Source organism: Pongo pygmaeus, chromosome 4 (assembly GCF_028885625.2).
Source record: "Pongo pygmaeus isolate AG05252 chromosome 4, NHGRI_mPonPyg2-v2.0_pri, whole genome shotgun sequence".
Taxonomy (NCBI): Eukaryota; Metazoa; Chordata; class Mammalia; order Primates; family Hominidae; genus Pongo; species Pongo pygmaeus.
In genome coordinates, this window is record NC_072377.2 from 182317923 (window position 1) to 182345759 (window position 27837).

Below are 27837 nucleotides of genomic sequence, written 5' to 3' on the forward strand. Positions count from 1 at the left end.
CAATACAGCGAGACCCCATCTGTACAAAAAATCAAAAAATAAAATATTAGCTGGACGTGGTGGTGTGTGCTTGTAGTCTTAGCTACTCAGGAGGCTGAAGTGAAAGGATCACTTGAGTCTGGGAGGTCAGGGCTGCAGTTAGCCATAATAGTACCACTGTACTCCAGCCTGGACAACAGAGAGAAATCCTGTCTCAAAAAAACCTAAACTGGCCAGACGCAGTGGCTTATGCCTGTAATTCCAGGAATTTGGGAGGCCGAGGCGGGTGGATCACTTGAGGCCAGGAGTTCAACACCAGCCTGGCCAACATGGAAAAACCTCGCCTCTACTAAAAATACAAAAATTAGCCGGGCATGGGGCACCTGTAGTCCCAGCTACTCAGGAGGCTGAGGTAGGAAAATTATTTGAACTTGGGAGGTGGAGGTTGCAGTGAGCCGTGATCACGCCTCTGCACTCTAGCCTGTGCCAGAGTGAAACTTCATCTCAAAAAAAAAAAAAAAAAAAAAAAAACTTTCACAGCTCAACATGAAAAAGATAACCAAATTTAAAAACTGGCAAAAGACTTGAATAGACATTTTTGCAAAGAAGATATGCAAATGTTCAATAAGAATATGAAAAAATATTCAACATCATTTTAGCCACTAGGGAAATGCAAATCAAAACCACACAGAGATACTACTACACACTCACTAGGGTGAGTATGATCTAGAAGACAAATATTAACAAGTGTTGGTGAGGGTGTGGAGAAATTCAGACCTTCCTACAATGCTGTTGGGAATTTAAAATAGTATAACCACTTTGAAAACAGTCTGGGAGCTCTTCAAAAGGTTAAACATGGTGTCACCATATGACTCAGCAAAGTCCATTCCTAGGTATAGACCCAAGGGAAATGAAAACACATATTCACACAAGAACTTGAACACTAGGGCCCGGTGTGGTAGCGTGGGCCTGTAGTCCCATCTACTTGAACCTGAGGTCAGAGAAATGCTTGAGCCCAGGAGTTCAACTGCAGTGAGCTATGATCAAACATGCACTCCAGCTTGGGTGACAGAGTAAGACCCTGTCTCTCTCTCTCTCTCTTTCTTTTTCTTTTTTTTTTGAGATGGAGTCTCGCTCTGTCCTACAGGCTGGAGTGCAGTGGCGCGATCTCGGCTCACTGCAAGCTCTTCCTCCCAGGTTCACGTCATTCTCCTGCCTCAGCCTCCTGAGTAGCTGGGACTACAGGCACCCACCACCACACCTGGCTAATTTTTTGTATTTTTAGTAGAGACGGGGTTTCACCGTGTTAGCCAGGATGATCTCGATCTCCTGACCTCATGATCTGCCCGCCTCGGCCTCCCAAAATGCTGGGATTACAGGCATGAGCCACCGCGCCTGGCCCAACCCTGTCTCTTAGAAAGAAAAAAACAAGGCCAGGTGCGGTGGCTCATGCCTGTAATCCTAGCACCTTGGGAGGCCGAGGTGGGTGGATCACAAGGTCAGGAGATCAAGACCAGCCTGGCCAATATGGTGAAACCTCCTCTCTACTAAAAATACAAAAAATTAGCCGGGGGTGGTGGCATGCACCTGTAATCCCAGCTACTCAGGAGACTGAGGCAGGAGAATTGCTTGAACCCGGGAGGCGGAGGCTGCAGTGAGCCAAGATCACACCACTGCACTCCAGCCTGGGCAACAAGAGCAAAACTCCATCTCAAAAAAATAAAAATAAATAAAGACAAAAAAACAAAACGCAAAACTCTACAGATCCTCTGTTCCATTTCCTATGCTCATCTCATTTGTCATTTATTTATTTATTTAAATTATACTTTAAGTTCTGGGATACATGTACAGGATATGCAGGTTTGTTACTTAGGTATACACATGCCATGGTGGTTTGCTGCACCCATCAACCCGTCATCTACATTAGGTATTTCTCCTAATGCTATCCCTCCCTTAGCCCCCCAGCCCCCCACCCCCCGAGAGGCCCCGTGTGTGATGTTCCCCTCCCATCATTTATTACAAACTGAAATTCTCTAGAATTAAGTTCCATAAGAGTAGCGACTTGGCTGGATGTGGTGGCTCACACATGTTATCCCAGTACTTTGGGAAGCTGAGGCAGGAGGATTGCTTGAGCCCAGGAATTCAAGACCAGCTTGGGCAACACAGCAAGACCTCGTCTCCACAAAAAATTAAAAATTAGCTGGGCATGGTGTTACGTTTGTAGTCCCAGCTATTTGAGAGGCTAGGGCAGGAAAATTGCTTGAGCCCAGAAGTCAAAGGCTGTAGTGAGGTATGCTTGTGCCAATGCATTCCAGCCCAGGTGACAAAGCAAGACCCCGTCTTAAAAAAATTAAAAAAGAGTAAGGACTTACTTTTGTTCACTAATATAATGCCAGAGCCTAGAGTTTAATTGCTCAAAAATGTGTTGGATAACAAAATCATATTAGGAATACGTTTTATAAAAAAAAAAAACTGGAAAAAAAAAAGGAACACATTTTTAGGAATCCAGCACCCTTTTTAAATAGCATATAATAATTAAAATGGTAATTTGGGATCAAAAGGGTGTTTGACAAAATTCAACATCCACTCAGTATAAACTATTAATATACTAAGAATGGAAGGGAAAAGCCAACAGATATTTATTTCCATGTTACATGTTGGGAATACAGCAGTTAAAACAAAACAAAAAAATCTCTGCTCTTAGGGAGCTTACATCCTTGGAGATCTATCTCAAAGTAACAACTAACATCACACTTGCTAATAAAAAATCAGAGGCATGGCCAGGCGCGGTGGCTCACGCCTGTAATCCCAGCACTTTGGAAGGCTGAGCAGGGCGGATCATCTGACGTCAGGAGTTCAAGACCAGCCTAGCCAACATGGTGAAACCCCGTCTCTACTAGAAATACAAATTAGCCGGGTGCAGTGGTGTGCGCCTGTAATCCCAGCTACTCAGGGGGCTGAGGTAGGAGAATTGCTTGAACTTGGGAGGCAGAGGTTGCAGTGAGCTGAGAGCATGCCACTGCACTCTAGCCTGGGAGACAGAGCGAGACTCTGTCTCAAAAAAAAAAAAAAAAAAAAATCAGAGGCATTATAGTGAGGACAAAATGCTATTACCATTATCAACTGACAGTGTTTTAAGGTTCTTGCTAATTCAATGGTCAAGGAGAAGAGTTGCAGAGAACATGACTACCTAGACAACCCCAAAGAATAAACTATAAAATATGTAAGAAGAAGGTTCACATCAAGACATCTGGTTAAAAACTAAATATACAAAAACCAATTGTTTTCCCAACAAGATACTAACAAACAGTAGGGGGTGGGGCACTATATTGAGGGATTTAGTCACAAATTTTTCTATGATTTTATAAACTTTCTCACATTCTTTACCTTCCTGCACTTTTATTTTTAGAGTTATAATTCTAAAAAAAAATCTACTGAAAAGATTCCTGCTATGGAAAAACATATGGTTTTGATTCTTAATCAGACCAGAGAAAAAGAAATAAGCTCAGAACACATCCTATTATACCTCTATGTTCCAGTTATGCTGTTCCAAGGTATGGCGACACTGATCCATAGATTCGATGCCAGTGAGATCCTGAAAAGAAGGATGAAAACAAAAAGTTACTTAGAGAAAAACCAACAGTATACATGTGAGTAGTTTTACACCAAATACTGCTAGGAAAATACAGTAAAAAATGTTAAAAGTGGATGTTAAAGTATAGTAAAACTTCACTGATTCAGAATTTATACAGTCAGCTAACTGTTCTAGATGCGTGAAGAACTTAAAAAATGGTAATTCCTTTTAAAACTTCAAGGCTTTCAATTAAGAGGAGTACTGACTAAGATCAATATTCTCCTCTTAAATTCAAGTTTAAAAAATTAAAGATTTTTCAACCTGTGGGCTAAGCAAAATATTATTTAATGCTAAACAGCTATTCTGTTGACAGTACAGGTTGAGCATCCCAAATCTGAAACCTAAAATGCTCCAACATTTTTTGAAACATTTTGAGTGCTGACATGTCTCAAAGGAAATGCATAGTGGGACATTTCAGATTTGAGATGCTCATTCAGTATAACGTAAATATTCCAAATTCTCAAAACAATCCAAATCTGAAACACTTGTGGTTCCAAGCATTTTGGATAAGGAATACTCAACCTCTACATAATGATATAATGCACCTTTCCTGCAAAACGTCATGCCTTTCATTAACTTATTTCATTTTATATACTGGTATTAACCTAGTTTATAATATGAACTGTGTAAAACCTAACATACCGACCCCCCTACCCCCCGCCACTCTTTTTTCGAGACAGGGTCTTGCTCTGTCACCCAGTTTGGAGTGCAATAGCGCAATGACTGCTCACTGCAGTCTCAACTTCCCAGGCTGAAGCGATCCTCCCACCTCAGCCTCCTGAGTAGCTGGCACTGCAGGTGTGCACCACCACACCCAGCTAAATTTTGGATGTTTTTTGTAAAGACGGGGTCTCTCTATATTCCCCAGGCTAGTCTCCAACTCCTGGGCTCAAGCAATCCTCTTGCCTTGGCCTCCCAAAGTGCTGGGATTATGGGCGTGAGCCCCTGCAGTTACAGTATTTTCTCACTATTTCCCTTCAGATGTCCAATATGCAGCAAATCTAACAGTTCATGTATACATCTCATGCCCAGAATTTCCACAAAGCTAAACTCTAGCATTCCTTCAAAGTCTAACATAAAAGCCAAAACCATCCATCTATCCATCCATCCTTTCATTTGACAAATGTGTGCTACATGCCTATTCTGTACAGCACTTACTATGTTGGAGGGACAGAAAATGACTAAGATATAGTCTCTATCCTCAAGAAACTCCTCTAAACAACCAGTAAGCTTCAGAGAAAAGAGATTGATCTCAACCTGACAAGAATGTAGTAGTATGGACTGATGAGTCTGAAAACTGAAGTTCTTGCCTAACTCTGCACCCTATGGCCATGGACAGGCACATTTTAACTCTGAATTTAGTTTCCTTTATGTGCAATGTGAACGGTTTAATGTGGAATGTATTTCTTTTCTAGAGCTTAAAAAAATGAAACAAAATTCAAAAACCGAAATTTGGATTTTTAGGTATACAAGCTTTCATTTTTTATAATTACACATGTAGTACAAAAACTTGCAATAAAAAATGTTAATGCTTAAAATGCTGAAATAGAAAAGTTCCTTTAAGAACCACTGGCTTTGACAGTTCTGAGTCTGGATTTTAGGTCCTGACCATTACAGGACTCTTCTCATTTGCCTATTCCCTTCTGGCTTCTAATAGGACCCCCTTAACTTTCAGTGTCCTATATTACAACCCACTAAAGGACTGGGATGTCCAGGGTTCCTCCTTTTCGCTGTGGATTCTCTTTAAGAACTGGACTCTAGGCCAGGCATGGTGGCTCACGCCTGTAATCCCAGCACTTTGGGAGGCTGAGGTGGGCGGATCACTTGAGGTCAGGAGTTCGAGACTAGCCTGGCCAACATGGTTAAAACCCCATCTCTACTTAAAAAAAAAAAAAAAAAAAAAAAAAGGCCGGGCGCGGTGGCTTACACCTGTAATCTCAGCACTTTGGGAGGCCGAGGCAGGCGGATCACGAGGTCAGGAGATCAAGACCATCCTGGCTAACACGGTGAAACCCCGCCTCAACTTAAAAAAAAAAAAAAAAAAGGCCGGGCGCGGTGGTTCATGCCTGTAATCTCAGCACTTTGGGAGGCCGAGGTGGGCGGATCACGAAGTCAAGAGATCGAGACCATCCTGGCTAACACGGTGAAACCCCGTCTCACTAAAAATACAAAAAATTAGCCAGGCATGGTGGCGGGCGCCTGTAGTCCCAGCTACTCAGGAGGCTGAGGCAGGAGAATGGCGTGAACAAGGGAGGTGGAGCTTGCAGTGAGCCGAGATGGCGCCACTGCACTCCAGCCTGGGCGATAGAGCAAGACTCCCAACTCAAAAAAAAAAAAAAAATTAGTTCAGCATGGTGGTGCTGCGTGCCTGTAGTCTCAGATACTCTCGGGAGGCTGTGGTGGGGGAATCGCTTGAACCCAGGAGGCAGAGGTTGTGGTGAGCCGAGACCATGCCAATACCTTCCACCTAGGTGACAGAGCGAGACTCCATCTCAAAAAAAAAAAAAAAAAGAATTAGACTCTAATCTTACCATCTTCCCAGTGTGCAAATGACTGCTCCCTCCTCTAAATACCAAAATTGTTTTCTATGTCTCTTATGTGCCTATTGTTTCCTATCTTATGATTATTTACATTCATTCTATTGCCTTCTCAGAGGGTATAATGTAAGTTCTCTGACAGCAGGGAACAATTCACTGTAATATTCACTAGTACCAGGCACACACTATGGGCTTAAATCGTAGAAGAATCAGTCCAAGTTAAAAGGACCTTTTTGTATAAGCTTCAGTCATCGTAGCTATAAGCTGAAATTCTCTAGATATTATCACAAAATCTCACTTTACATTAATACACTGTTTTTTTTTAAATTTTGTTTTGGGATTTTTTTTTTTTTTTAAGACAGGTTCTGTCTGGCTCTGTTGTCCAGGCTGGAGTGCAGTGGAACAACCTTGGCTCACTTGCAACCTCTGTCTCCTGGGCTCAAATGATTCTCCCATCTCAGCCTCCCAGCAGCTGGAACCACAGGTGTGCATCACCACGCTTGGCTAATTTTTCTATTTTTCTTGGGTAGAGACAGGATTTCACCATGTTGCCCAGGCTGGCCTTGAACTCCTGGGCTCAAGCGATCTTCCCACCTTGGCCTCCCAATGTGTTGGGATTATACGCGTGAGCCACCATACCTGGCTACTGGGGTTTTTTAACTTCAAATGTTCTGACTAGATGCCAAGCTGGTTGTTAAAACATTACAAATTTGTAGAATTTTCCTGAAAATCAGTAAGTCAGGAAAGAGCTCACGAAGCAGTGTTGGTTCTTAAAACTCCTCAGTTGATTCTAATGTACAGCCGAGCTGGGAAATCCGTGGTATTGATAATAATTTTTTTTTTTTTAGACGAAGTCTTGCTCTTGTCCCCCAGGCTGGCGTGCAATGGCGCGGTCTCAGCTCACTGCAGCCTGCGCCTCCTGGGTTCAAGTGATTCTCCTGCCTCGGCTCCCCAAGTAGCTGGGATTACAGGTGGCTACCACCACGCCTGGCTAGTTTTTGTATTTTTAGTAGAGACGGGGTTTCACCATGTTGGCCAGGCTGGTCTCGAACTCCTCACCTCAGGTGATCCACCCGCCTCGGCCTCCCAAAGTGTTGGGATTACAGGCGTGAGCCACCAAGCCCGGCCGGTATTGATATGTAATTCTAAGTAGGAACAGAGATTATAAATCCCTCACTAAAATAACTTTTAGGCTGGGCACAGTGGCTCACACCTGCAATCCTAGCACTGTGGGAAGTCAAGGTGGGTGGATCACTTCAGCCCAGAAGTTAAGACCAGCCTGGCCAATATAGAGAAACTCCATCTCTATAAAAAAACAAAAAAATTATCCGGGTGTGGTGGTGCGCCTGTAGTCCCAGCTACTCAAGAAGGATCATCTATTCAGGATCACCTGAGCCTGAGGAGGTCAAGACTGCAGTAAACTGCACCACTGCACTCCAACTTGGGTGACAGAGAGACCTCATCTCAATAATAATAATAATAACCTTAAATAAATGGCTATAAACATTGCAGGAGAAAACAGAGTGACTGCCATCTTTAATACACTGAAACACTTAACCTAATTTGTAACCAAAACACTTTTTAAGTAGTGAAGCAGAGTGAGCTAGAAACCCAACTGAACAAGCCTGCTTTCAATCACTACTGATCAGTACTAAAACGATCCCCTAGAAATAAGCGATGCTGGACACACCTGGGACAGGATTAGTCATTCATATATCAACATACATTCACTATATATCCAGGATACAGATACAGTCCCTGCCCTCTTCAAATTTTCATCCTAGTAAATGGAGACTGGTCAAAACAAACCACACACACTGAAGAAAATACACTAACAAAATTTTCATTTTGTTCTAGAAGATTCCTTTAGATTGGGTGCTCAAGGAAAGCCTCCTCAAGGAGATAATATTTGAGCAGAGATCTGAATGAAAGATAAGGGGCCAGTCATGGGGAAATATCTGGGAAGAGTATTCCAGGCAGAAGGCCAACATATGCAAAAACTGTGAGACAGATAAAAACCCACAGAACTTTACAGCAGAGTGAACCTTAACGTATGTAAATTTAAAAAATCATTTAAGAGATCAGAGGATCTCCAGATGGAACACAGACTTTGACAAAAGAATCTAATTGTCTAGAAAATATGTGAAGCAACCTCACCAAAGGGGGATGGAGGGTGCTAAGAAACTTTGGAAATGAAGTCTGTAAGACTAAAGGCAACAGGAACTACACATAAGCACCGTCCTCTACTTGATAAGGTTTTTCTCCATGCGAGTACATATTAATTCTGAAGTCACTATATCTGCATATGTATCCCAGATTTGAACAATTAAGTCAAAAGATGGTGAATGATGAAAGCCAGTTTTCTCACTGTAGAAGTGGGAGGTGACAGATAACCAAAGGAAGAAGGCTAGAATGGATAGAGTGGCAATGGATAGAATTGGAAATATCAACTCATGTTTAGCTTAATATAGATACAGATGACTGCATACAGAAAAACTTAGTTTAGTATACATACATGTATATCCCTTGCTCAGTCAGCTGAAAGGCCCTACAAGCAACAACATCCCAGTAGCAAGCACACCTAATGCCTAGATCTTGGTTTCTAATACCATTCTCTAATAAAAAGAATCAAGGCTCCTTGGAGAAGTGGCTGATTCTAGGACTGGGGTCGGAAATATATAAGATGTGCCTAGAGAATCTTGTAGTCAAAAGGATAAAGGAGGCTGGGAGTGGTGGTTCATGCCTGTAATCCTAATACTTTGGGAGGCCAAGGTGGGAGGACTGCTTGAGGCCAGGAGTTCAATACCAGCCTGGGCAACACAGCAAGATCCCATCTCTACCAAGAAAAAAAAAAAGAGGAGTCAACTGAAAAAGATCCCAGTGACTAAAGCTCGAACAATTTCAGCAATAAAATAAACACGCATGATATAAATACATGGCTGAATAAATAAACTGGGGAGAATAGAAAAATATCCTGTGCAGAAGAATTCCAAGTAACTTATGTAGATATTTTACCTTTACCTTCAAGGAAGCAGAACCTAACTTTTCATTCCTTCCCAGGATGGGCTAGGCATGATGACTTCCTTCCAAAGAGTACAGTACGGAAACAGTGGTGGGGGGATTAACAGTGGAGAAACCTGACCAACGCTACCGCAGCTAGGTGATCAAGGCCAAAATATCGACAGTGATAAAGCATACTGAGAGTACCTTTGATTTGATGTAGTGAAAATCGCGCTTTACCTCTGTAATCTTCCTGCCAAAAACCCATAATCCCAGCCCCAATTATGAGAGAAACATCAGGCAAATGTCAATTGAGAAATATTCTACAAAATACCTGACTGGTACTCGTGAAAACTGTCCAGGTCACCAAAAAGAAGAAAAGCTCAAGAAACTGTCAGAGCCCAGAGGAACCTAAGATGTGACTACTAAATGGTATGTAGTACCCTAAATGGGATCCTGGAACACAAAAAGAGTATCAGGTAAAAACTAAGAGAATCAGAATAAAGAATGGACTTTTGTTAATAATAGTGTATCAATATTGGTTCATCAATTGTGACAAGTGTATCATACTAATAATGCAAGGTGTTAATAAGAAACATTCAGCATGAGATTTTTAGGAATTTTCTATATTATCTTCACAATTTCCTGTTAATCTAAATCTCTCCTAATGACAAGTTTATTTAAAAAGTAAAACAAAACTTGAAGGAGGGAGGAAACAAGAAGGGAGGAAACACTGGAGACAGAACCAGCTTGGCAAGTTGACTGTTAAGGTCTGAGAAGTAGGCAGGGGAAAGATCATTCATTTCAGGCAATATTTTTCCATTTTACCTGTATAAGAACCACATGAGGAGCCTTATTTTTCTTCTTTCTTTTTTCTTTCTTTTTTTTTTTGTAGAGATGAAGATTTCACTACGTTGACCAGGCTGGTCTCAAACTCCTGGCCTCAAGCAATCCTCCCACCTCAGCCTCCCAAGGCATGAGCCACCATGGTGGGCCTGTATGAAGGAACTTTTTAAAAAATGCTACAAGCCGGGTGCAGTGGCTCATACCTGTAATCCCAGCATTCTGGGAGGCCAAGGTAAGAGGATCACTTGAGCCCAGAAGTTCAAGACCATCCTGAACAACATAGCAAGACCCTGTTCTCTGCTTGAAAAAAACAAAAACGGGCTGGACGTGGTGGATCACGCCTGTAATCCCAGCACTTTGGGAGGCTGAGGTGGGCAGATCATGAGGTCAGGAGTTCGAGACCAGCCTGACCAACATGGTGAAACCCCATCTCTACTAAAAATACAAAAATTAGCTGGGCATGGTGGTGCGCGCCTGTGATCCCAGCTACTCAGGAGGCTGAGGCAGGAGAATCGCTTGAACCCAGGAGACTGAGGTTGCAGTGAGCTGAGAAAGCAGTGAGCTGAGATAGCACCACTGCACTCTAGCCTGGGCGACAAGAGTGAGACTCCGTTTCAAAAAGAAAAAAAAAACAAAAACTCAAAACAAATTAAAACCCTACAGATGTCTGGACCCCCCAATCCAAACAATTTAACCAGATTCTCTGAAGGTAGAGCCTAGGAAAAGGTCATGTTTATTTCCTATAGGGAAAGGGAACTTAACACGGGTGATTGGAATGTACAGATAGGGGCTGGGCATGGTGGCTCACACCTGTAATCCCAGCACTTTGGGAGACCGAGGAGGGCGAATCACAAGGTTAGGAATTTGAGACCAGCCTGGTGAAACCCCATCTCTACTAAAAATACAAAAAATTAGCTGGGCATAGTGGCAGGTGCCTGTAATCCCAGCTACTGGGGAGGCTGAGGCAGGAGAACTGCTTGAACCTGGGGGGGCGGAGGTGGTTGCAGTGAGCCAAGATCGCACCACTGCACTCCAGCCCGGGTGACAGAGTGAGACTCCATCTCAAAAAAAAAAAAAAAAAAAGAGGCCGGGTGTGGTGGCTCATGCCTGTAATCCCAGCACTTTGGGAGGCCGAGGTGGGCAGATCACCTGAGGTCAGGAGTTTGAGACCAGCCTGGCCAACATGGTGAAACCCCGTCTCCTCTAAAAATACAAAAATTAGCCAGGTGTGGTGGTGGGCACCTGTAATCGGGAGGCTGAGGCAGGAGAATCGCTTGAACCCGGGAGGCAGAGGTTACAGTGAGCTGAGGTTGCACCATTGCACTCCGGCCTAGGCAACAAGAGCAAAACTCTGTCTCAAAAAAAAAAAAAAAGAATGTACAGAGAGGGATGAGAATCACTAATCCAGACCCTTCATTCTAAATTTCGTGCCAGTGACATGATCATATGCACATTTTAAAATAAGTCATTCCTGTTTGCATATGAAGTAACTGCAGAAGGCATGAAAGACAGCAAGACACCAGCAAGATTATATAGATGAAGTCCAGGGAAAAGAGAATGATGGCATAGAATAGAATAACAGCAGTGAAACAAAAAATGGACATATTTGGGGTTTATTTTAGAGGTAGGGCCAAAAGGATCAGGTGATAGATTAAACATGTGGGGGTGGAAAAGAAATATTAAGGTGTACTCATAGGCTTACGCAAATGGAATTATGGTGTTATTTACAAAGAATGAGGTAAACTATTTGCCTTTGTGAGAAATTTTTATGTATGGTAAAGTAAATCTATCTAAAAAGAACAAGAGATATATAACACCTCATTGCTAAATCTGAGTGGCTTTAAAAAAGTAAAAAGAATGGGAAAAAGTGGAAATAGACTGCCAGATAAAGGTAAAAACACTATTTCATCACACCAAATGCATTGTGTGAGAACTACCTGACCTCACTGCTAGTCAGCAGGATCGTTTTCTAGTGATCTCTTAAAAAAGCCAAAGTAAGCTAGTGTGCTGAACTCATTTGGCATTCACTGTCTGGAAACAGTTGCATTCATAACTCAGACAGGGTTAGTTACCTGGGTTTTCTATCAGAGGTGTGTGTGTGTGTGTGTGTGTGTCAGAGGTGTGTGTGTGTGTGTGTGTGTGTCAGAGGTGTGTGTGTGTGTGTGTGTGTGTGTGTGTGTGTGTTTAAACCGTGTGTGTGTGTGTGTTTTTAAACCTAGTATAAGTTAGGTAAAGTTTATTTATATTTTTGGAGACAGAGTTTCGCTCTTTGCTGTGTGTGTGTGTGTGTGTGTGTGTGTGTGTGTGTGTGTGTGTGTGTGTTTTTAAACCTAGTATAAGTTAGGTAAAGTTTATTTATATTTTTGGAGACAGAGTTTCGCTCTTTGCTGCCCAGGCTGGAGCGCAATGGTGCGATATTGGCTCACCACAACCTTCACCTCCTGGGTTCAAGTGATTCTCCTGCCTCAGCCTCCCGAGTAGCTGGGATTACAGGCATGCGCCACCACGGCCGGCTAATTTTGTATTTTTAGTGGAGATGGGGTTTCTCCGTGTTGGTCAGGCTGGTCTCGAACTCCCGACCTCAGGTGATCTGCCCGCCTCGGCCTCCCAAAGTGCTGAGATTACAGGCGTGAGCCACCACACCCGGCTGGTAAAGTTTAAATATCAGAGAAAGATTAGAAATGGGGCGGGGTGAGAGGCTACCCTGTGGTGGTTCCAACCATTAGTAATACAACGGGTTTACATTTACATATTTCCTTCCAGTTCCCCACACTCCAAGGAAAAGGTTTAGGGCTTGATTCAACCTCTTTTACAATTAAATAAAATTATTATGGGGAAACTGTTTAATGGTCTTTTCTTCTCCATTCTAGACTGTATGCATGCTGAGGAAAATCCATTCATCTCTGCCTTTGATCTTTACAGGAATCTTCTGGTGTTTTCTCTCCCGGCTGGAAAACCAACTTTTCCACCCCACCCTCTCACATCACTACATACAAGTCAAGGTTTGAGGAGCCTTCTCTATTTTCTCTTACCTGTGTGAGACTCCTCTCTTTCAGATATTTATAATTTTGCACATTATTTTACGAAATACTCCCTTCTAACTCTTCATAAACTTAATACACTCTTCATAACCATGGTTATACAATACTCTAAGTAGCTACAACAATTTACATATAGATGTTATGGCTGCTTCCAATTTTCACTATTAAAATAGCACTATGATAAACACTACTATTTATAAAGTTTGCCTGTATTTAGGATTTCTTCTAGATCTAGGTAAAACTTGGAGCCAAAGAATATACGTTATTTTTAAAGTTCTTGACCCACAGTGCTTAAAATGCTTTTCGAAAGGACTATTCCAATTTACACTGGAAGGGCTGGATTCAATATGAGTCAAATGCTAAGTATGTCTCAAGCCAATATTTATTGCCATTTCAGTGCCAACCTAAGTTTTGCAATGCCAGCTTTGTTCAGAGAGAAAGAATACTGCAGTTTTGGCTGGAGACATTCCATTAGCTTTGCTACCAATTCTCTGCTCAGCAATAAAATAATGTTTGGCTATCAGCATTTCTGGAAGAGAGGTAAAACAGAGAAGCAGAGGAATGTTAGACTTAACATCAGTCACAGGCTTTAACTTCCTACTAAAGTAATTTCTTCAGAACTCCAATTATAATTCTTTTTCTACAAGTTTTTATTTTTATTTTTAGAGATGGAGTCTTGCTCTGTCACCCAGGCTGGAGTACAACGGTGCGAGCTCGGCCCACTGCAACCTCTATCTCCTGAGTTCAAGTGATTCTCCCACCTCAGCCTCCCGAGTAGCTGGAATTACAGGCACATGCCACCATGCCCAGCTAATTTTTGTATTTTTAGTACCGACAGGGTTTCACCATGTTGGCCAGGCTGGTCTTGAACTCCTGACCTCAGGTGATGCACCCACCTTGGCATCCCAAAGTGCTGGGACTATAGGTATGAGGCACCACGCCCAGCCTAAAATTTTTTATATTTTTTAGAGACAGGGTCTGTCACTCAGTCTGGAGTACAGTAGCATGATCATGGCTCACTGTAATCATCGGCTCCTGGGCTCAAGTACTCCTTCTGCCTCAGCCTCCCAAGTAGCTAGGACTACAGGCACATACCACCATACCCACCTTTTTTTTTGTTTTTTGTGGGGGGTAGATTGGTGGGGTCCCACTATGTTGCTCAGCCTGGTCTTGAACTCCTTGCCTCAGGTGATCCTCCCACTTCAGCCTCCCAAAGTAGTGAGATTACAGGTGTGAACCAATGTGCCCAGCCCCATAATTCTCTTTTAAAAGGAACTTTCTTTTGAGGAGGGAATCTATTTACTTCTATTTTTTTTTTCTTTTTGAGATGGAGTCTCACTCTGTCGCCCAGGCTGGAGTGCAGTGGCGTGATCTCGGCTCATTGCAAGCTGTGCCTCCCGGGTTCACGCCATTCTCCTGCCTCAGCCTCCCGAGTAGCTGGGACTGCAGGCACCCGCCACCACGCCTGGCTAATTTTTTGTATTTTTAGTAGAGATGGGGTTTCACCATGTTAGCCAGGATGGTCTCAATCTCCTGACCTCGTGATCCACCTGCCTCGGCCTCCCAAAGTGCTGGGATTACAGGCGTGAGCCACGGCGGCCAGCCTTTATTTACTTCTATACTCCCAAGACCCAGTGCAATGCCTTGGCATAAAATAGGAAATGTCTGAATAAATGAATGAATCCTTCCTCAGTCTAACAATCAACTTTTGTTTATATCTCTCTAGTTTCTTTTCTTTTTTTTTTTTTTGAGACAGATTCTCACTCTTGTTGTCCAGGCTGGAGTGTAGTGGCAAGATTTCAGCTCACCACAATCTCTGCTTCCAGGATTCAAGTGATTCTCCTGCCTCAGCCTCTCAAGTAGCTGGGATTGCAAGTGCCCACCAACACACCCAGCTAATTTTTGTATTTTTAATAGAGACAGGGTTTCACAATGTTGGCCAGGCTAGTCTTGAACTCCTGACCTCAGGTGATCTGCCACCCTCAGCCTCCCAAAGTGCTGGGACTACAGGTGTGAGCTACCACACCCGGCCTTCTAGTTTCTTAAACACTGACCTTCTCATTATTACTCATTTATTCCTACTCTGTGTCAGGAACTAACATAGCTATCTTCACATTTTCCTCAACAATCCTGTAAGACAGATATTGCTATCTTGCCCATTATCAATTGAGAATGCTGAATCTTTGAAAAGAATTATGTGAAAGTATCCCATACCAATTTGGGTATACAGTAAGTGCTTAACAAAGGTCAGCTAAAACTAGCATGCTCTTTAGAACTCTGGTTTACATTAAGATCTACTGACATCTGGCTAGGCGTGGTGGCTCACGCCCATAATCCCAGAACTTTGGGAGGCCAGGAATTTGAGACCAGCCTGGCCAACATGGCAAAACCCGGTTCTGTATAAATACAAAAAAGTTAGCCAGGTGTGGTTGTGCATGCCTGTAATCTCTAGCTACTCGGGTGGCTGAGGCACAAGAATCGCTTAAACCTAGGAGATGAAGGTTGCAGCGAGCTAAGATGGCACCACTGCACTCTAGGCTGGGCAAAAAGAGCGACACTGACTCAAAAACAAAAAAACAAAAAAACAAAACAAAACAAAAAAGTCTACTGACATCTAAGGTGGCTTGAGATAGCATTGTACAAATTAGCTGCAATGGATACAAAGGTTAACTATGGCACCCCCTTCTCTCTCTAATCTTTCAGGGCGTCTAATGTCATCAATTGCTACCATAAATCCCCCACTGGTCTGGGACAGACAGGTGACCAAAAAAAAAAAAAAGGAAAAAAAAAACAGCCATTGGGAAGGCCCATCCCAGTCTGTCTTACTGAGAAAAATCCCTTGCTCCATGATCCTTTCCCTCCTTCCTCCTCCCTTCAGAGATGTTCAGAGATGACTCCCCTTCCATAAACTGATTTCCCAAGGATTTTGGAGAGCACTGCATTTAATTACAGTAAGTTAAAAATGTAATTGTCTGATAGTATCAGTGGGAGAAAGGCATTATTTACTTTTGGGGCATCTTACTAGAGACTGAACCCCAATTAGTCTCTAGTAAAATGCACAGGGGAGATTGGGGAAGTGTGTGAACTATTCTATACTACTTTCCTACTTCAGCTTTGGTCAAACATCTAGTAAAATGTATACGGGAGATTGCAGAAGTGTGTGAACTACTTTCCTACTGCAGCTTTGGTCAAACTTCCTCCTCTCCCAAGTCAGAAGACAAGAAGGTGTCAATCACTTGGAGACTAGCTTTTGAAATACTGTGATCCCTGATCTATCTCTTGCTAAAGCATGACACAAAGAAGGTATCACAAACAATAATAGATGGTGTGTAGTATTTTAACCAGATGGCTCAAACAGCTATTTGGATAGGGATTGGGTAACCAGGGTGTAATCTCCTCATTTTCCTAAGTGGAGTTTATCTTTCCATATCTCATCTGTTTATACTAACAAACGCTGCACAGGGTTGATGTGAAATCTCAGCTGAGATTTAAGTACTCTCTAAATTCCAATTGGCTTGTTGGTTTTAGCTTGTGAAGAATGCATATTTTAGGTCTTGTTTTCAGTTATTCCCAGAGAGAAACTTGGCAAAAACTAGGAATCTTTGTTCTTTCCTTCCGACCACACAGACGGCTTTGCTTTGCTTTGCTTTATGTAATAGGCACTATGCCTTCTCTGATAGTAGCAGGAGAAATGAAATCTGAAATCCATTCAGGAAATTAAGTGATCACGGCTAGGCTCTGATCTAAAGTAATTTAAACTCTTACACACTCAGATCTTTATTATTCACATTTAATTACTGATACTCCAAATTAAGTACCAGCAGCTCCCATTTACTAAATATCTATTACCGTATAATAAAATAGATACCGTAAGTATTAAAACCCTTGTTTTCATCACTGAGAAAGCCAAAGATTCAAAAAGTTACATGCCTTGTCCAGGAATATCTAGATAATGGTAAATGGTGGAGCGAAGACTGAAATCTAGATTAATTACTTCCAAAGCCCAGACTCCCTCTCATGCCAAAATGCCTCCCATTATTACTTCAAATCGTTTTCTTTTCTTTTCTTTTTTGAGATGAAGTCTCACTCTGTTGCCCAGGCTGGAGTGCAGTGGCATGATCTCGGTTCACTGCAATCCCTGCCTCCTGGGTTCAAGTGATTCTCCTGCATCCGCCTCCCAGGTACCCATTACAGGTATAAGCCACTGTGCCCAGCTAAAATAGCTTTCAATAAATCCTTAATTCAGAAAATTTCAATTTCTAGGCTGGGCATGGTGGCTCATAACTGTAACTTCAGCACTTTTGGAGGCCAAGGAGGGCAGATCACCTGAGGTCAGGAGTTTGAGACCAGCCTGGCCAACATGTTGAAACTCTGTCTCTACTAAAATACAAAAATTAGGCAGGCATGGTGGCAGGTGCCTGCAATCCCAGCTACTCAAGAGGATGAAGCAGGAGAATTGCTTGAATCCAGGAGGTGGAGGCTGCAGTGAGCCAAGATTGCGTCATTGCACTCCAGCCTGGATGACAAGGGCCAAACACCACCTCAAAAAAAAAAAAAAAAAAGAAAAAGAAAATTTCAGTTCCTTTATTGTATATACTAGTAGCTGAATATCAGCCCACAGATGTATATAAAACTGTTCTCCTTTAGGCATAAGATCAACAAACATGTTGATACAGTTTTTCTCTATGGACAAAGGGTTTGGGGTCAAATAAGACTAGAAAATGGTACATATCTGGCCAGGCTCTGTGGCTCATGCCTGTAATCCCAGCACTTTGGGAGGCTGAGGCGGGCAGATCACTTGAGGTCTGAAGTTCGAGACCAGCCTGGCCAACATGGTGAAACCCTGTCTCTACTAAAAATACAAAAATTAGATGGGCGTGGTGGTGGCGCATGCCTGTAATCCCAGGTACTCAGGAGGCTGAGGCAAGAGATATCACTTGAGCCTGGAAGGCGGAGGTTGCAGTGAGCTGAGATCATACCACTGCACTCTCTAGCTGGGGCGATAGAGCGAGACTGTCTCAAAAAAAAAAAAAAAACAGTGCTTATCAAATACCTCTTTTCAAATACCCCTTTTAGAAATCTGCAATATAATCTTGTAAAGGCTTTGAAAGGTTCTGCGTCTAGAAAAAAAGAAAATTTAACCTCACAACTTCACATAAGGGAAGGTCTTTAAAAAAAAAAATACTAATATCCCTTGAAGAATTTTCGCTTAGAATCAGTTTGGCAGCCTGGCAACGCAGTGAGACCCATCTCTACAGAAAATAAAAACATTAGCTGGGCATGGTGGTACACGCATGTAGTCCCAGCTACTTGGGAGGCTGATGTGGGAGGGTCACTTGAGCCCGGGAGGTTGAGGCTACAGTGAGCTATGGTTGTGCCACTGTACTCCAGCCCAGGTGACAGAGCAAGACTCTGTCTCAAAAAAAAAAAAAGAAAGAGAATCAGCTTGGAAACACCAGAAGTGGAACCAAATGGTCTGTGCAAATCAAGATATAACCATACCTTAATCTTAAATAATAGATTCTCAAATATTTGATAACTGATTAGACCCAAATGGCATTACACAAGTGTGGATGTTTACTGTATAAATATTCGAATATTCATAAATACCACATGAATAAACATTTCCAAAAAAACCCCCCACAATATTCTTTATCCAAGCAATTAAAATAGGTGGGGGCTGGGCGTGGCAGCTCACACCCGTAATCCCAACACTTTGGGAGGCCAAGGCAGGAGGCCTTAAGGACAGGGGTTTGCACCCAGGCTGGGAAACATGGTGAGACCCTGTCTCTACAAAAAAAAGAAAAGAAAAAAAAGAATAAGTGGAAGAAGTGGCTGAGCTTTGTTGGAAAGTTAGAGACACAAGCAATTTTAATTTGTGCAGCAGCAATAGAAAAATTTAAGGCTGGGCGCAGTGGCTCACGCCTGTAATCTCAGCACTATGGGAGGCTGAGGCAGGCAGATCACTTGAGGTCAGGAGTTCGAGACCAGCCTGGCCAACATGGTGAAACCCCGTCTCTACTAAAACTACAAAAATTAGCCATGTGTGGTGGTGAGCACCTGCAATCCTAGCTACACGGGAGGCTGAGGCAGGAGAATCACTCAAACCTGGGAGGCAGAGGTTGCAATGAGCCAAGATCACGCCACTGCACTCCAGCCTGGGAAACAGAGCAAGACTCTGTCTCAAGGAAAAAAAGAAAAATTAAAAAAACAAAAAACAAGCAATAACCCTTTATTCTAATTCTACCACGCACTAGCTTGGTAACCTCAGGCATCTTTCTTAGGTTTAGCTTCCTCACTGGTAAAATGTAAATAAAAATAGTGCTTAATTCCTTGGGTTGTGCAGATTAAAACAGCTTAGCTAATATTACTATTGAGAAACATGAGGTCTTCCAGAATCTGAGTGAGGAAAAAAAAGAAACACGAAGGACACATTAAAGAGACTTTTGTAAAGCACTGTGAGATGAGTCTGAACTAGCTTAAAAGGTTCTGAAGTAACACAATTAGATTTTGGGGGAACCAAATAAATTATCTTTCATTAATTCCTTTTTTTTTTTGAGATGGAGTCTCACTCTGTTGCCCAGGCTGGAGTGCAGTGATACCTCTTGACTCACTGCAACCTCTGCTTCCCGGGCCAAGTGATTCTCCTGTTTCACCCTCCCGATTACAGGAGTCTGCCACCATGCCTGGCTAATTTTTTTTGTATTCTTAGTAGAGATGGGGTTTCGCCATGTTGGCCAGGCAGGTCTCAAATTCCTGACCTCAGGTGATCCACCCGCCTCAGCCTCCCAAAGTGCTGGGATTACAGGCATGAGCCACCAGGCCCGGCCCCCATTAATTCCTATTCTAGTATTGAGTCTTTCACTTAACAGACTTAATTCCACTAAAACAAACACAAAGTATGTTGGCTATATTCAACCTTTCCTAAATGTGACTTTACCACTCAGATTCAAGCAGAAACGTTGTTTCAAGAGAAATGAAGGTATTTCTGTTATCCTCTTTGTGAAAAACACTACAGGGAAGCAAACTTTATTGGTCCTCCAAAAATAATAATTTGACCTTGCCTGTTCCCTGCCCATCCCTTACCCCTTCTAGGCTGACAAATTCTGCCATTATGTTTCAAAATAGCTTGAAATCACACCCCTAGAATTTCACACGCATAAGATGTGTATATATTAGCAAAATTTAATGTCAAGTCACAAAATGTTAAAAATTTATCACTTTTCAATCTTAAAACTTGACATGAGAGGATGCTCTAGGATTTAGATTCAACTATTTATTAAACATCTATTTTATTTTATTTTTTTGAGATGGAGTCTTGCTCTGTCGTTAGGCTGGAGTGCAGTGGCACGATCTCGGCTCACTGCAACCTCCGCCTCCCAGATTCAAGTGATTCTCCTGCCTCAGCCTCCCGAGTAGCTGGGACTACAGACATGCGCCACCACGCCCGGCTAATTTTTGTATTTTTAGTAGAGATGGGGTTTCACCACGTTGGCCAGGATGGTCTCGATCTCTTGACCTCATGATCCGCCTGCCGCGGCCTCCGAAAGTGCTGAGATTACAGGCGTGAGCCACCGCGCCCAGCCTATTAAACATCAATTAACCAAGCACTATTGTATGTGTTTTCTGATCCACTCTTTTTTCTTGTTTTGTTTGGAGACAGAATCTCACTCTGTCACCCAGGCTGGAGTGCAATGGTGCGATCTCGGCTCACTGTAACCTCTGTCTCTTGGTCAAGCGATTCTCCTGCCTCAGCCTCTCGAGTAGCTGGGACTACAGGCGCTTGCCACCACGCCCGGCTGATTTTGTATTTTTAGTAGAGATGGGGTTTCACCACGTTGGCCAGGCTGGTCTCCAATTCCTGACCTCAAGTGATCCTCCCACCTCAGTCTCATAAAGTGCTGGGACTACAGGCGTGAGCCACTGCACCTAGCTTTTCTGATGCTTTCTTATAACACCCCTGTAAAGTTTAAAAATATTAGTCATTAAATGTAAGACCTAAAACTATAAAAATCCTACAAGAAAACCTAGTAGTATCATTCTGGACATTGGTCTTGGCAAAGAATTTATGACTAAGTCCCCAAAAACATTTGCAACAAAAACAAAAATTGGAAAGTGGGACCTAATTAAACTGAAGAGCTTCTACACAGCAAAAGAAACAATCAACAGAGTAAACAGACAAAATGGGAGAAAATCTTAGCAAACTATGAATCTGACAAAGGCCTAATATCCGGAATATATGAGAAACAATTCAACAAGCAAATAATAATAATAATAACCCCATTAAAAAAAAATTGGCAAAAGCCAGGCGGAGTGGCTCATACCAGTAACCCCATCACTTGTGGAGGCCAAGGTGGGAGGATCACTTGAAATCAGAAGTTCAAGACCAGGCTGGGCAACATAGCAAGACCCTATCTCTAAAAAAAATTTAAAAATTAGCCCAGTGTGGTGGAGTACACCTGTAGTCCCAGCTCCTCTGGAGGCTGAAGTGGGAGGATCACTTGAGCTGGGACTCTGAGGCCACAGTGAACTATCATCACGTTACTGTACTTTAGCTTGAGAGACAGAGCAAGAACCTGTCTCAAAAAAAAAAAAAAAAGCTGGGCACGGTGGCTCACACCTGTAATCCCAGCACCTTGGCAGGCCGAGGTGGGTGGACTGCTTGAGGTCAGGAGTTCGAGACCAGCCTGGACAACACAGTGAAACCCTGTCTCTACTAAAAATACAAAAATTAGCTGGGCATGGTAGTATGCGCCTGTAATCCCAGCTACTCAGGAAGCTGAGGCAAGAGACATCGCTTGAACCCGGGAGCAGAGGTTGCAGAGAGTCAAGATGGCACTACTGCACTCCAGCCTAGGTGACAGAGTAAAACATTGTCTCAAAAAAAAAAGGCGGGGGGGAGGTGGGTGCAAAAGTACATGAACAGACACTTCTTTTTTTTTTTTTGAGACAAAGGTCTTACTCTGTCACCCAGGTTGGAGAGCAGTGGCACCATCTTGCTTGGCTCATTGCAACCGCCATCTCCCAGGTTCAAGTGATCCTCCCACCTCAGCCTCCCAAGTAGCTGGGACCACAGGCCCACACCACCATGCCTGGTGAATCTTTTGGATTTTTGGTACAGTTGGGGTCTTGCCATGTTGCCCAGGCTGGTCTCAAACTCCTAAGCTCAAGTGATCCACTGCCTCAGCCTCTCAAAGTGCTGGGATTACAGGCGTCAGCCATCACACCCGCCTCAGACACTTCTCAAAAGAAGACATTTACAGGGCCAGGAGGCGGAGGCTGCAGTGAGCTGAGATCATGCCACTACACTCTAGCCCGGGCAACGAAGTGAGACCCTAAGGGAAACACACACACACACACACGGCCAAAAATAGTCACACACACACACACACACACACACACGGCCAAAAATAGTCACACACACACACACGTGCACGCGCGCACACACACACACACACACACACACACACACACGGCCAAAAATAGTCAACATCATCGATCATTAGAGAAATGCAAATCAAAATCACAATGAGTTACCATTTGATACCAGTCAGAATGGCTATTACTAAAAAGTCAAAAAATAACTAGATATTGGCAAGGCCACAGAGAAAAACGAATGCTTACATAACACTGGTGGGAATGTAAGTTAGTTTAGCCACTGTGGAAAGCAGTCTGGGGATTTCTCAAAGAACTTAAGAAAAAAAACAGAACTATCATTTGACCCAACAATCCCATTAATGGGTATATACCCAAAGGAAAATAACTCGTTCTACCAAAAAGACACACACTCACATGTTGATCACAGCATTATTCATGATAGCAAAGACATAGAATCAACCTAGATGCCCATCAACAGTGATCTGAATAAAGAAAATGTGGTACGTATACACTATAGAATACTACGCACTCATAAAAAAGAACAAAATCACATCCTTTACAGCAATATGCATGTAGCTGGAGGCCGTCATCCTAAGCAAATTAATGCAGAACCAAAAAACCAAATACCACATTCTTACTTGTAAGTAGGAGCTAAACACTGAGTATACATGGACACAAAGATGACAACAACAGACAATGAGGACTACTAGATGGGGTAGAGTGGGAGGAGGGCAAGTGTTGAAAAATTAAACTAACTGTTGGATACTATGCTTACAATCTGGGCGATGGGATCATTCATACAATAAATCCCAGCAACAAATAATTTACTCATGTATCAAACCCGCACATGTACCCCCTCATCGAAAACGAAAGTTGAAAGAAAAAACAAAACAAAACAACCACACCTGGACCCACACAAATATCTATGTCATTTTGCAGATACAGAAACTGAGGCCTGGAAGGATTAAGTAACTGTCAGAGATCTCAAATTGCCAAGTTCCTAATATAGACCTCCTTCCCCTACATTGCTGCAAAGATGAGAATATGGTTAACTTTCAATGCTCAAAAAACAAACAAACAAACAAAAAAAGAAGCTGAGGCAGGCAGATCGCTTGAGCCCAGGAGTTTGAGACCAGCCTGGACAACATAAGGAGACCATGTCTCTACAAAAAATAAAAATAAAAAAATTAGCTGGGTGTGGTGGTGTGGGCCTATAGTTCGAGCTACTTGGGAGGCTGAGGTGGGAGGAGTGCCTGAGCCCAGGAGGTTGGAGCTGCAGTGAACCATGAATGAGCCACTGCACTCCAGCCTGGGCAACAGAGTAAGACCCTATCTCAAAAAGAAAAGAAAAAGAAAAAGGTTAACTGGAATTTTGGCTTTCTTCTTTCTTCTAAAAATAGGATACTTAATGCTGTTGGAATTGCTTTAACAAAGAGAGGGAGAAAAAAAAAGAATACAACAAAAAACTCTTTGGGATTGAGATTTCTGGTGAAAGCACAAAACAAAGAAATCAGTTTGAACCCCCCAAAACTCTGTGGAGTTAAAAGACATGTAAATTATTTTATTATTATGACAATTACTACACACCAGTAAACAAATCCTTAAGTCCTTCAAGGAACTTATCAAGAAAGAAATCAAGGTTCTGAGCTGAAAACTAGTGGAAGGAGAAATTTCAGGACAAGGGAAGAGCAAGTATGGAGGCATGAGAAGGAATAACATGTATCATTGGAATAGAAACAAAAGGGTAAAAATGTAAGGTTTGACAGTGAAGTCAGACCATGAGGTACAAAGAAAAATTTTATGCTGCTCTAATCAATGCCACTCCAATTATTTTTGTTAGAAATACTGTTCTGGGCCAGGCACGGTGGCTCACGCCTGTAATCCCAGCACTTTGGAAAGCCGAGGTGGGTGGATCACGAGGTCAGGAGTTCGAGACCAGCCTGGCCAACATGGTGAAACCCCGTGTCTACTTAAAAAATACAAAAATTAGCTGGGCATGGTGGCACGCACCTGTAATCCCAGCTACTCGGGAAGCTGAGGCAGGACAATCGCTTGAACTTGGGAGGCGGAGGTTGCAGTGAGCCGAGATCGAGCCACCGCACTCCAGCGTGGGCGAGAGAGTGAGACTCCATCTCAAAAAATAAAATAAAATAAAAAAGAAAAAGAAAAATATTATTCTGAGGCCGGACGTGGTGGCTCACGCCTGTAATCTAAGTACTTTGTAAGTCCAAGGCAGGTGGATCACTTAAGGCCAGGAGTTCAATACCAGCCTGGCCAACATGGCGAAACCCCATCTCTACTAAAAATACAAAAATTAGCTGGGCGTGGTGGCACGTGCCTGTGGTCCCAGCTACGCAAGAAGGGGAGCTGGGAAGATGGCTTGAGCCCAGCAGGCGGAGGCTGCAGTGAGTCAAGACTATACAATTGTACTCCAGCCTGGGCGACAGATACTCTGTCAAGGAAGAGAAGAGAAGAGAGAAAAGGAGTGAAAAGAGAAGAGAAGAGAAAGAGAATAGAAATATTATTCTGGAAAAAGTAGGAAGGCTGAATTGAGAAGACTTTAAATGTGGGGTACCAGTTATAAAAGTTTAGTCCAGAGGAGAAATGAAGTATGAACTAAGGCAGTGGCAATGCATATGACAAGAGGGTTAATTAAGGACTGTGACTTTTTGTGACTTAAAACAAAACTCCAATAAGAATTTACAAACACACATTTAAAAATATTCCCCAGTATTTAATATGAAAAATTGTTCTCTTTCAAATTTATTCCAGGACTGTGAGAAAGTTTTCATAATTTCCTTGGTGGAAAAGTCCAAGGCCCACACACAGGCCCCTCAAGTGTTCACGGTGATTTCTGCTATTCATCACTTCTGGCACTCTCACTAACAGTAGTAACACACACACACACACACACACACACACACACACACACCCCTGAAAACAGTTCAAATCAAATAATCAGTTTTATGACTATTTCATTTTTGATACTAATTTTAAGCAAAAATACAATGTTGGAGAAATGGCAACTAGAGTCCTTGAATATGTGAAATAATCCTCAGACGGTCCAAAATAAAAATGACAAAATTAACCTTTATGGCCAGGCACAGTGGCTCACGCCTGTAATCCCGGCACTTTGGGAGGCTGTGGCAGGTGGATCACCTGAGGTCAAGAGTTCGAGACCAGCCTGCCCAACATGGTGAAACCTTGTCTCTACTAAAAATACAAAAAATAAGCCAGAAGTGGTGGTGGGCGCCTATAATCCCAGCAACTCTGGAAGCTGAGGCAGAAGAATCACTTGAACCTGGGAGACAAAGGTTGCAGTGAGCCGAGGTTGAGCCACTGCACTCCAGCCTGGGAACAAGAGCGAAACTCCATCTCAAAAAAACAAAACAAAAAAAACTAATCTTTATCAATACCCATCTCAAAGACCTACTTCTAAAAGAATATCTGCTGTAAAGGTAATCTGTTACTCAGAGTAATCAGAATGTATACTACTTTGCAAGGTTCAGAAATATTCCTCTTAAATACTTAGAGGAGTTCATAAATATCAATGCCCAGCCCACTCTGAAAAAATAATGCATTTTGCACCAACTTGATCATAAGTGTCTGTACTTGTCAAATAAAGAAGTACCCCAAAAAAGGGAGGCCAGCAAACACTACTGAGTAAGTATGTCAAAACCTTTCCAAGATATAACTATGCTCTTGAATAGATTCAGCAACATAAAGATGTCAATTACAACCCCTGAAGTTCATTTACAAATTTCATAAAAATTTCAACTTTAAAAAGTTGATTACAAATTTCTTTTAGAGGAGCAAATAAACAAGAAAACCCAGGAAAACTCTGAAAAAGAGCAATGGAGTGGAGGCAGGGGTGTTCCTCCAGATCAAAATACATCATAAGACTCTATAATTAAGTGTAATATTGGCATATATAGGGGAAGACCAGTGGAACAGAAATTCCAGTTGAGGCTGGGTGCAGTGGCTCACACGTGTAATTCCAGCACTTTGGGAGGCCAAGGTGGGCAGATTGCTTGAGCTCAGGAGAGTTTCTGTTTCATTGCTGTTTTAATTTGCAATTCCTTAAGGACCTCAAATCCTTAAAGATTTGAGCATCTTTTCATATGCTTACATGCCATCTGTATATCCTCTTTGGTGAGTGGTCTGTTCTGATCTTTTCCCTACTTTTTGATTGAGTTGTTCATTTTAAATTTTAAAAATATATTTTGGGCCAGGCATGGTGGCTCACGCCTGTAATCCCAGTACTTTGAGAGGCCGAGGTGGGCGGATCACTTCAGGTCAGAATTCAAGACCAGCCTGGACAGCGTGGCAAAACCCCATCTCTACTAAAAATACAAAAATTAGCCGGGCATGGTGGCACACACCTGTAATCCCAGCTACTCGGGAGGCTGAGGCAGGAGAATTGCTTGAATCCAGGAGGTGGAGGTTGCAATGAGCTGAGATCACACCACTGCACTCCAGCCTGGGCAACAAGAGCAAAACTCTGTCTCAAACAAACAAACAAATCCAGTCAGTCTTCATGACTACTTACCTATGCTATGCAGAGTTAAGTATAATATAATCATGTCTCTATAAGACAAAGACAGAAGTTCTCTTATCCAATGAGAATGAGACCCATAACTAATCAATTAACTGAAGTCAAAGTAATAAAAATATTCTATACATTACGTAAATATTTCATTTTAACATAAATTACTCACATGAACACAAGTTTCTGATAAAAGCCTATCCTTTTCTTTAGGGAATGAATCCACTGGCACTCCTTGGAATTTCTTTAGTTTTTTAGTTTTTTGAGAGGGAGTCTCGCTCTGTCACCCAGGCTGGAGTGCACTGGTGCGACCTCAGCTCACTGCAACCTCTGCCTCCCAGGTTCAAGTGATTCTCCTGCCTCAGCCTTCTGAGTAGCTGGGATTACAGGCACCCGTCACCAAATCTGGCTAATTTTTGTATTTTAGTAGAGATGGGTTTTCACCATGTTGGCCAGGCTGGTCTCAAACTCCTGGCCTCAGGTGATCTGCCCACCTCGGGCTCCCAAAGTGCTGGGATTACGGGCATGCACCACTGTGCCCAGCCATTTTTTACTTTTTCTTTTTTTGAGACAGGGTCTCACTCTGTCACCCAGGCTGGAGTGCAGTGGTGCAATCACGGCCCACTGCAGCCTTCACCTCCTGGGCTAAGGTGATGCTCCCACCTCAGTCTCTCAAGTAGCTGGGATCACAGGCCCACAGGTATGCACCACTACGACCAGCTAATTTTTTTGTTGTAGTTTTAGTAGAGATGAGGTTTCACCATGTTGCCCTGGCTGGGATCTTTTTAGCATAACCCATACTGATTTGATTTCTTTAAGTGGAGTGCAACCTTAAACACTTGCTAAACAGTAAGTGCACAATGTTGTATCTCAATG

At 42.6% G+C, this 27837-nt stretch overlaps 1 protein-coding gene across 1 annotated transcript in view; it reads right to left on the bottom strand.

Moving 5' to 3' along the window:
• FAF2 (Fas associated factor family member 2) overlaps nt 1-27837 on the bottom strand; it is a 63350-nt gene that overhangs the window by 27423 nt on the left and 8090 nt on the right. The window contains exon 2 of the mRNA XM_054487191.2: nt 3506-3574. Coding sequence (XP_054343166.1) covers nt 3506-3574 — 69 coding nt within the window. The remainder of the gene's footprint in view (nt 1-3505; nt 3575-27837) is intronic.